Source organism: Budorcas taxicolor, chromosome 19, assembly GCF_023091745.1.
Source record: "Budorcas taxicolor isolate Tak-1 chromosome 19, Takin1.1, whole genome shotgun sequence".
NCBI classification, from domain to species: Eukaryota; Metazoa; Chordata; class Mammalia; order Artiodactyla; family Bovidae; genus Budorcas; species Budorcas taxicolor.
The window spans coordinates 8,529,239-8,539,632 of record NC_068928.1 but is presented as its reverse complement, the minus strand read 5'-3'; the positions used below and the strand labels follow the sequence as shown (position 1 = coordinate 8,539,632).

The 10,394-nt window shown below is 47.0% G+C and overlaps 1 protein-coding gene across 1 annotated transcript; it reads left to right on the top strand.

Moving 5' to 3' along the window:
- The first annotated feature begins 505 nt into the window (after window positions 1-505).
- Window positions 506-6,277, top strand: MRPS23 (mitochondrial ribosomal protein S23). Its single transcript, XM_052658193.1, has 5 exons — window positions 506-615; window positions 1,436-1,606; window positions 4,592-4,669; window positions 4,871-4,997; window positions 5,347-6,277. The coding sequence occupies exons 1-5, from the start codon at window positions 572-574 to the stop codon at window positions 5,497-5,499; spliced, it is 573 nt and encodes a 190-aa protein (XP_052514153.1). The 5' UTR covers window positions 506-571; the 3' UTR covers window positions 5,500-6,277.
- The last annotated feature ends 4,117 nt before the right edge of the window (window positions 6,278-10,394 follow it).

Genomic DNA, 10,394 nt, shown 5'->3' with positions numbered 1-10,394 from the left:
CCATTAATAGTTACACCGTGGGGGAGGGGAGGACGATGAGGGTCTGGTTTTTCCGTTCCTGCGTTCCAAGACCCTCCTTGGTTATCTGCTCTTCCGTCCTTGGGTCACCACATGTGACTCCAACCAAAATGAGTCGCAGACGGAGCCTAGAGCTGGTGATCTCTCATCTCTGCCTTATGAATTCCTGGCCTTGTTGGCTCCCTCAGGACCTAGGCTGCGTCTCCCTACTCCCTCCCCATCATCTTCCCTCGTTCCTTGAAGGCAGCGGGGGCCAGAAAGGGTAAAGCGAAAATTACCCCCTCCCCTGGATCGGTCATGTATTGCTTTTGCCCGGCTGTGGCTCTCTCCCGCCCTGGCGGCTCGGCTATCGAGTGCTCCTGTCTGAGCCTGGCGAGTAGCCGAGGGTGCGGAGATTCGGCCATCCTTTGCTTCCGCCTGGCCCCGCCCTCCCGTTGAAGCGGCAACCGGGGCACTGCGATCGGTGGCTCGGCCCGCGACTTTCTCCCACTTTACCTGCCGCAGGCGCTTCCGGTTCCGGTACAGGGACTGCGCGGGATCCAAGGCCCCGGGCATGGCGGGGAGCCGGCTGGAAACCGTGGGGAGCGTTTTCACGCGGTGCGTGCTCGGAGCCGGGGGTGTGCCGAGGGCGCGAGGGCGTCTCCCCCTTTTACGCCCTTTCTTGGGTGGGTCTGATCCTGGCCAGGCCTCTCTCGTGCTTTGTCCTGCTTCTGAAAAATTGTGCTTGGCTGCGTCACCCCTCGAATTTCTTAGCTCGCACGTTCAAGATCGCACCTTTCCTCTCTCCAAGTGGAAAATGAAGTGAAAGTCGCTCAGTCGTGTCCGACTCTGCGACCCCTTGGACTACACAGTCCATGGAATTCTCCAGGCTAGAATACTGGAGTGCGTTGCGTAGCCTTTCCCTTCTGCAGGGGATCTTCCCAACCCAGGGATCAAACCTGGGTCTCCCGCATTGCAGGCGATTCTTTACCATCGGAACCACCAGGGAAACCCAAGAATACTGGAATGAGTAGCCTATCCCTTCTCTAGGGGATGTTCCCGACCCACGAATTGAACCGGGGTCTCCTGCATTGCAGGCGGATTCTTTACGAGCCGAGCTCCAAGTGTAGCTCTCTGGGAGAAGTAAGGGAGGATGGGGCTGTTGGGCCTGGCCAGAACAGTCTTTGCATTTTCCTTGATGGGACGTGGATGAGGCGAGGGGAGTGGAACGCACATGAGAAGGTGGATTAACCCTGAGCACTGTTTGGTTGGTTTGGAGTTTGGAAACATTTTACCATTTAGCAGGTAGAGGACCCCCTACCTGCCCTCCTTCCGGTTGTCTTCTGGACTCCGCGACCCTGCCAGTGTCTCAGGCTGCATCAGGGGCTCAGACAGGCTGTTGTCACTTACTGACCTTTGTTCTTTACCCTTCCTTCAGGACGCGAGACCTGATTCGGGCTGGGGTGCTGAAGGAGAAACCCCTTTGGTTGGACATATATAACGCCTTCCCTCCACTGCGGGAGCCAGTCTTCCGAAGGCCTCGCTTGCGATATGGCAAAGCTAAATCTCCTACCCAGGACATCTTTTACCACGAGGATCAGATTAGAGCGTGAGTGTGGAGCCCATGCGGTGGGCCAGAGGCGGCCCAACTTCAGAAGGAAAGGTTTAGCCAGCAGACTGGCCACTTAAATAGGAATTGAGTAAGGACTTGCCCTGTGTAGGTGGTCTTGTCCATCTCGCCAGATTAGGGAATCAGTGCCCCTCCCCCAGGGCAGAGAAGCAGAAGTTCGGAGTAGAACCTGGTGCCCAGCAGCTGACCAGCCATTGCAGTTATAGTTACCTGTTTCTGGGCATCTGTTTGGTCGCTGGCACTGTGTTAAGCCCCTAACGAACGTTACTTCATTTAGGTCTTACTCTAACCCTACAAGACAGGTATCCTTCTCTCCGTTTTAGTCATGAGAACTATGAGGCTCAAGGAGGTCAACTTGACTGGGAATTCACAGGACAAATCTCTTTCCCTTAAATACTGATGTCAGTTTTTAACATCTGGAATGTTAGGATCAGAGACTGCATCTAATTGAAATGAATACATATCCCTTATTCTTGCCCCTATTCCTGAATAAGAAAAAAACTTAGAAAGTCATCATATTCTTTATTGAGGTCCAGGCGCCCACCTTTCACTCAAGGAACACCACACTGCCCCCCTTGCCCAACACACCTCTGAGGTAGGAGAAGAAGTATGTTCTGGCTCTGTTTGGAAATTTTCAGAGATCTTTAGGGCATTAAATGTTTTTCCAGTACTTTCTGCTCAGGCCCATTCCATTCACTTGGTCGGGATGCTCTCAGGGTTATTTGTATGTTAACATCAATTGTGCTTCTGCTGTGTACGTGGCAGTGGAACTGGGCGGTGGTCATTGAAGAATGGAATATTTTACTGCGTCCTCTTTTGTTACTCGTAATGCCCAGATTATGACACTGTGGACTTAAATAATTTTTTGAACCTTTATCCTTTTTGGCTTTTTTTGTTTGTTTTGGTGTTTTTGATATTTTAAGGACTTACAACAACAAAATAAATTTCAGGTGTATCAAAGTGAATGTGTGCTTGCTCAGTTGCGTCTGACTCTGCGATCCCATGGACAGTAGCCCGCCAGGCTCCTCTGTCCGTGGGATTCTCCAGGCAAGAATACTGAAGTGGGTTGCCATGTCCTCCTCCAGGGGATTTTCCTGACCCAGGGATAGAACCTGAGTCTCCTTTGTCTCCAGCATTGGCAGGTGGATTCTTTACCACTGAGCCATCTAGGAAGCCAAAACGTTAATGGAAAAAGCGAAATCATGAAAGTAATAGAAGAAAAGATGGGATAATTGAAAAATAATCCCAGTGATATTGATAAAAGCCTGCCTAAGTGTGACATAAAAACCCAGAAGCCAGGGCTTTCCTGATGGTTCAGTGGCTAAGACTCCTTGTTCTCGATACAGGGGACCAGGTTCAATCCCTAGTCAGGGAAGTAGGTCCCACCTGTCGCAACTGAGAGTTCACATGCTGTAACTAAAGATTCTTGTGCCATAACTAATTCCTGGCATAGCCAAATAAGTATTTAAATAAACATTTAAGTTAAAAAAAAAAACCCACCAAATCTAGAAGCCATAAATGAAAGCCTTAAAGTTTTCTGCACATAAAAACTACCGTAAGCAAAATAAAAAATCAGCTGACATACTGGGAAGAACTTTGGCAACATGTATGACAAAGGGCTAGTTTCCTGTTTATGTTGCTGTAAAGTTTGCTTGTAAGTCTACAAAAAACTAAAAGGAAAAAATGGGCAAAGAACATAGATAGATCACAGAAAAGGGAATTCCTTTGCTTTTAAACATGAAAAGATATTGAGTCTGATAAGAAAAGTAAAACTACAGTGAAGTACAGTATGTGACCTGTCAGACTGATAAAGATCAGAAAGTTGGGAAATAAAATTTGGTCAGGGTTTGGGGAATAGGCAGTCTCCTATCTGCCTATTGATACCCTTGTCTGGGTATAAATGGATACAGCCCCTCCCTTTGGAAAGCATTTTGGCAGTTTGGAAGGTCAAATTACAAATTAAGGTATCTTGACCCAAAAGTACTATTTAAAAAAAAATTTTTTTTAATTTATTTATTTTTGGCTGTGCTGGGTCTTCGTTGCTCCAAAGGCTTTTCTCTAGTTGCGGAGAGTGGGGGCTGCACCCTCGCGGTGCACAGGCTTCTCAGTGCAGTGGCTTCTCTTGGGAAGCATGGGCTCTAAGATGTGCGGGCTTCAGTGAGTGAGTGAAGTCGCCCAGTCGTGTCTGAGTCTTTGCGCCCCTGGGGACTGTAGCCTGCCAGGCTCCTCTGTCCGTGGGATTCTCCAGGAAGGACGCTGGAGTGGGGTGCCATTTGCGGCAGATGGGCTCAGTAGTTGCAGCTCCTGGGTTCTAGAGCTCAGGCTCAGTAGTTGTGCATGGACTTAGTGGCTCCATGGCATGTGGGAGTTTCCTGACCAGGGATCCAGCCCGTGTCTCTTGCATTGGCAGGCGGGTTCTTCACCACTGAGCCACCAGGAAAGCCCCAATAATCCATTTTTATGAAGTGACTCCATAGTACACCAAGAGATGTAGATAAAGGTAATCACTGCAGCACTGAAATAGCCAAGGACTAAAAGCAGTCTACATGCAGTGAGTTGACATGATTTCTGAGAAATACTAAGTAGAAAGGCGAGATGTGTTTACTGTCCTGGGGGTTAAACTGTGGCTGAGCACAGGGTATGGTAGATACGTGTGTGCTCATATTGATAGAACATTCCTGGGTGGATACACAGGAAACTGGTTAGTGTTGCTTACAGGGAGGGGAACTGGGAGATTGGGGTACAGGGGTGAGGGGGAGTGCTGCTTTTCTCTGGATACCTTTCTGTAACATTTCATGTATTTACCATATACACACATTGCTTATTGAAGACAAAAGGTGTTTGGCTCAGGGTCTGTAAGTCATGTTATCCTCAATTTCTCAGGGTCCAGCAATTATTCTTTACTGCATTCTTGGCCATGATCTATAATTGGAGATTTACATTGTGTTGTTTTGTATTTTCAAGGAAATTTTATTCAGCCTATGGATCTGGTCCAAAAGCTTTTGATCTGTTCAACCCAAACTTCAAGTCTACCTGCCAACGGTAAGTTAGTCTACAAGTTTTGGGTTACCTTCCCTTGTTTTAGAGTTTAGTTGTCAGTTTGAGGAGGCTTGTTGAATTCCACTTGAGGAAAAAAAATGTTCCTGTGGGAAGATCTCTTAAGGGAATACTTGGTACTGTGTAACAGCAGGATTTGACAACTCTCAGTATACAGACCAAAGATGTGACTGCTTGGAATTCTAGGTTCGTGGAGAAGTACATTGAGCTACAGAAACTTGGAGAAACAGATGAAGAGAAGTTATTTGTGGAAGCAGGGAAGGCTTTGTTGGCGGAAGGTGTCATTTTAAGACGAGTAGAAAAAGCAGGGACTGTGAGTATTTTATTATCACAGCTATTACTAGGATTGATTGTCTGTCGGAGGTTAAAGGAAGGCTTGGTTTTCTTTCTCCATCCATGGTTCCGGATCAAATCCTGTTAGACTGAGTAAACTAGAATGTTGTGGTAAGGATTGCTGCATGGAACAAGTGAATTGTCGTGAGGGCTTTTAAAATTGTGATTCTGTAGAGAGTTTTCATGTTTATTGTGTGTAATTGAATTTGACCTGAGATAGTAATGCTAAATTTTTGACTCAGTGATAGAATGTGCCTAGTCATATATTAATACTTTCAGCCAATTGACTGATAACATTTGAGTGATGTACTTATATCTGGTGTTTTAAGCAACAGGAAGGTAGTCAAGTTTCCCAGAAATCTGAATCCATGGGTGTCGAATCCCAAACTGCGTTGGAGGAGAACCCGCCTCTGAAAGAAGTTCCACGGGCCCAGCATCTGGAGGCACCTGGAGAAGAGTCGAAAGGCCTCTCACCTCCCTGAAGAACGTGTATACCGTGTATACTGACATCCAAACTGGATTCACTACTGGAATGTTGAACTGGTTTTTAACATTTGAACTTTGTAAATGTTCCGTGATCTCTGAGGCATCGTGTTTGCCTTCTTTGGGTTCCCACTTCTGGGTTGTCATAAAGCTCTGTTTTATGGTTTGAAGAAGCAGTTATGTGAAGTTTTATGTTATGGTGGTATTAAATAAAGAATTCCTCGGTGCTTATAAAGTAAATTTACTCAAAAATTGTAAATAGCATGAGAAAACCTTTATAAGTATTGTTTGAACGAGATTCACTCTGAGTTGGTTTGCTTGGAGCCTTGTGTTCACATTTGATTCTCTGGTACGTTTCTTTTCTTGGAACCATCCGATTGTCACTTCCATATCACATGTGGTTCCCTGGCCAGCTGTTTCTGTCTGTGAATAATCTTTGTACTTTTCGCTTGAGAGGCCAGGCTGACTTGTGCTTTGCAGTAAGAGCAAGGACCTATCACTGATGATGAAGTAAGGTCAAAACTACAATCTCATGAATTGAGTGCTGGAGACAGCATAGACCTGCACATAGTAGGCTGCTCAGGAAAGATTTCTTGAATGAATGACTGATCACATCTAGCTGAAAGATGAATTCAGATGATGTCTCTGTAGGTACCTGAGCTGCTGAGAGGGATGACGCTCCCCACCCCCATCCACCTGCCTCCCTGGTATCAAGCTCTCCTGCTTCATTCATTTTCTTATCTTCTGCTGAATAAATACTTCTCAGCCATTATTAATGAGCTTGTTCAGAAACTTCTTCCTTTCAAACCCATGTAGCTTTCTTCCCCTATTCTTTGTGCACAGTGTCTTCTGTCTCCTAGTAGGTTAGGGGCAGGGCCCACATCCCACCATCCAGACACCTTGCACGCAGTACTCAGGTCATGGAAGGTCAAGGAGTATACGAGGCAAAAGCCATTCTCAGCCATATTACTTCCCCTACCCCTACCTTTGTCTTTGTTCTACAATTCCTCTTGTTTAGGGGATGCTTTGCATTTAGATGGGGAAGTAGATTATGGCCATTCAACATTGGGTGCCAAATACCAGGCCAGGCCTTGGGAGAAGAATTTCAACAGCTGGAAGAGACTGTTCTGTTCTCAGAGGAACAATCGGGGCTGACTTGTTACCTTTCTAAACCTTTCTAGGATTTAAAAGGCAGTTTCTTTGTCGTAATAGTGAAAATGTTTTAACAATTTATTGGTTGCATGGTTAAAAATAATGCCTATGGTGAAAAGCCAGCATCCTCCCCACTGTATCCCCTGGCCCTCCCCTTTTTCCTTCCGTAAGGCCACCACTATCACCTGTTTCCAGAAATAAGTTTGAGTGTGAACAAGGGGACATCCTGCGTAGTGTTCTATACCTGGTTCTCCACTTCAAGTCTCAGGTCCTCTGGATGCATAGCAAGCCTTTAGGTTGAATCTCAGTGATCAAAACCATCAAAGGGGATGCCATTGTGAGCAGCTGGGTGGTGGTGCCAAGCACCAGTTCACGCAGAGCCAGGTTGGGTCCCACGATTTGAGGGGAGGTCTGTGAGCTGCTGGGCTAAGTTGGAAGTGTGCTCAGTACCCCCACCCACCCACCTGGAGCTGGAGAGAGAACCTAGGAGCTCCACTGCCCTGAACGGAACCCCCTAAAAGGATCCTTGAACATCTCCCTTCCCACTGGCAGTCCCTGGATGAGGGGGTGGGTGACCAAAAGTAGGCTTCCAAGGAAGCCAGGGTGGAAAATCTTTAAAAAGAAAAAGCAAGGAAATTCCCTGGTGATTCAGTGGTTAGGACTCTGCTGTCACTGCCAAGGGCCTGGATGCAATCTCTGGTCGGGGAATCCCACAAGCCATGTGGCATGCCAATAAAGAAAAGGAAAAAAGGTCAAAGGTGTGAGGCTTCCTTGAGGCATTCAGAACTCTTCCCATGGTCACTGTGAACAAAAGTCGTCACCAGGTCCCTATAGTGTTTGGAGAGTGGAAGTGTGATCTCATTCTCTTTAGAAATGTGCTCATTTATCAGGTCTGAGTCGCGGCTGGGGGTGGGGGGGGAGTCTCCGCTGTGTCATGCAGTATCTTTCATTGCGCTGCACTGAGCCTAGTTGCAGCCTGCAGGCTTAGTTGGTCCGCAGCACGTGATACCTTAGTTCCCTGACCATGTCCCCTGCATAGCAAGGTGGATTCTCAACCAGTGGACTAGGAGGGAAGTCCTATGACCTCTTTCTTAACTTAAAGAAACTTCTTGTTGTTGGGAAGATAACGTGACTTTCAAAGCAAGACGAACAGGAATCCTTTTAAATTAGTGAAGTGTAGAGAGACAGGAAGAGGGATCAGCCCTGGACTAGTCTAGGACCTGGAGAGCCTTGAAGAGGGGGTGGGAGGGATGTGAAAGTGTGCCTGTGCTTTTTCTGCCAAGAACACCTACCTGCCACCACGGTCTTTAAAAACCATTCGTTGGCCTTCTCACATGGTATCTGTGCTCGAAGGCTTTACTAACATTCACGTCAGGTCTCAAGTCCCCGTTGAGCCCCTTCCAGGCTGTGCTCGCTGGAGTCCCAGGTCCTCTGTTGGTACTCTGGTTGACCCCAGTCTTCCATGCCAGGGTAGCTCTCCTCTTCCCATTCAGAGTGGGAACAAGGGCAGAAATCCTATGTGTACACACTGAAGCATTAAATCAGCAGTGGGCCCTCCATGGGGGATTGCTGAGCTGAAGCCAAGGAACAGTGAAATCTGCACAAGATGAGTCTGCAGGTCTGGGTTCTAGTTCCGGTTTTTCCAGCTTTTACTGGTGTGACCTTGAGCCCATCATGGTCTGTCTGACTACGAAATAGGGATGGTGTTTGCCTTTTTGGCTTCCAGTTAGTGTCAATACTATGAGAATTACTTGAGATAATGAACACAAAACTCACTTGTAATATGTGTGATGGGTACCTTTATTACTCTCTTGAGGAGCAGTGGAAAACAGGTTTGAACAGATAGGATGGGATCAGATCACGGTGGCCTCCCTAACTACACAGAGGAGTTGAGTGGGTGTAAGAAGGTTGGAGCAGAGAAGTAACATAGTGAAGACAGCGTCAGGTCAAAGGAAGATTTAGCCAGATGTGACATACAGAATGGGATGGGGGGTGGGCAGTGAGGGAGGGAGGAAGAAACATGTCAGAAAGACTTCGGTCTCTGCAGCCATCCCACTTGGAGGCAGAGACTCTAAGCTTGCCAACCTAAATACCGGAAGAATAGTGACGTCACTAACAGAGGTCAAGGCGGGGAAGAGAGCTGCGTTTCTCAACATACTGAGTTAGAGGACAGCATTCAAGTGGCAGACAGAGTTACGGGATGGAGGTCTGGGAGATGGGGAGGAAACCTTAGCACAGGGAAGGGCTGGAGCCAGGAGAACGAATGAGCTCTTAAGGGAAGAGGAGGGAGACGCAGGATGTGGGAGCTGAACCAGGTGAGTGCTTAGGACCGGGGAGTAAGAATGTTAGCAAAGGAGATAGGTCTGGCATATTCCTGCATCTAAATAGTGAGGCTTGTTGCAGTGGTCCTGCATTCACCAGGTTTTATACAGTTCTTTGTTTGCTTTTGTTGGGTACTTTTCTTTTAAAGGTTTTTTTTTTTTTTTTAATGTGGACCATTTTTAAAGCCTGTATTGAACTTGTTACAATATTGCTTTTATTTTATTTATTTATTTGTGAGGCATGTGGGATTTAGTGCCTTAGCTCCCTGACCAGGGATTAAACTCACAGCCCCTGCATTGGAAGGGGGCGTCTTAACAACTGTACCACCGGAGAAGTCCTGCGGGTAGAACTGATCCTTGACCGTGTATCCTTAAAAGGCAAGCACAACTCTTTTTGTAATTTTGTGTAGTCTTCCTTGACTTATGATGGGGTGAAGTCCCCACAAACAAATCATAAGCTGAAAATATCGTAAGTTTAAAACGCATTTAATACACCTACCTCCCCTCTACATCAGAATTTAGGCCAGCCTACCTTAAACATGCTCAGAACACTTCCATTATCCTACAGTTGGGCAAAATCCTCTAAGACAAAGCTTATTTTATAATAAAGTGCTGAATACCTCATGCAGTTTGTTGAATACTGTACTGAAAGTGAGAAACAGGGTGGTTGTCAGAGTATCGGTTGTTTACCCTTGTGCTTGCCTGGCTGACAGCATCGCAAGAGAGCATCATGTACGTATCGCTAGGTTAGGAGAAGATCAAGATTCCAAAATCAAAGCACAGTTTCTACGGCATGCAGATTTTTCACACCATTGTAAAGCTGAAAAATTGTAAGCAAGCTGTTGTAAGATTGGGGACCATTTGTTTAATACTCAGTGTCCTGTTCTCTGATAGTGAAACTGGTATTACAGGCAAGACTGTGCCTCCGAAGAATTCTTGGTTTCCTTAGAAGGATACCCTCTCCCTAAATAAATAATGGCTGGGGACATCCCTGGTGGTCTAGTGGCTAAGACTCCACGCTCCCAGTGCAGGGGGCCTGGGTTCGGTCCCTGGTCAGGGAACTGGATCCCACATGCTGCAACGAAAGATCTTGCATGCCAGCAAGTAAAGACCTCCAATGCGGCCGCGAAGACCACCGCAACGAAGACTGAAGATCCCACGTGCCACCGGCCGCTAAGACCGGCACAGTCAAATAAACAAAGACAAATGACGGCTGCCACTTGAAGACACTCGCCGGCTTCCTTCTTGTCAAACAAAGTGGGATGAGAACCGTATCATCCGATTCGAGTAGGAGAGTAAGGCTTTCTCTGAGGCCAGCCCTGATGCCCGCCTCTGTTCTTGGGCACCCAGACGAGGCTCACTCGCGTTGTGCAGCCTCGCTTGTCCTTCTAGGCTCAGAACTGGGCCGTCCCTTTCCCTGA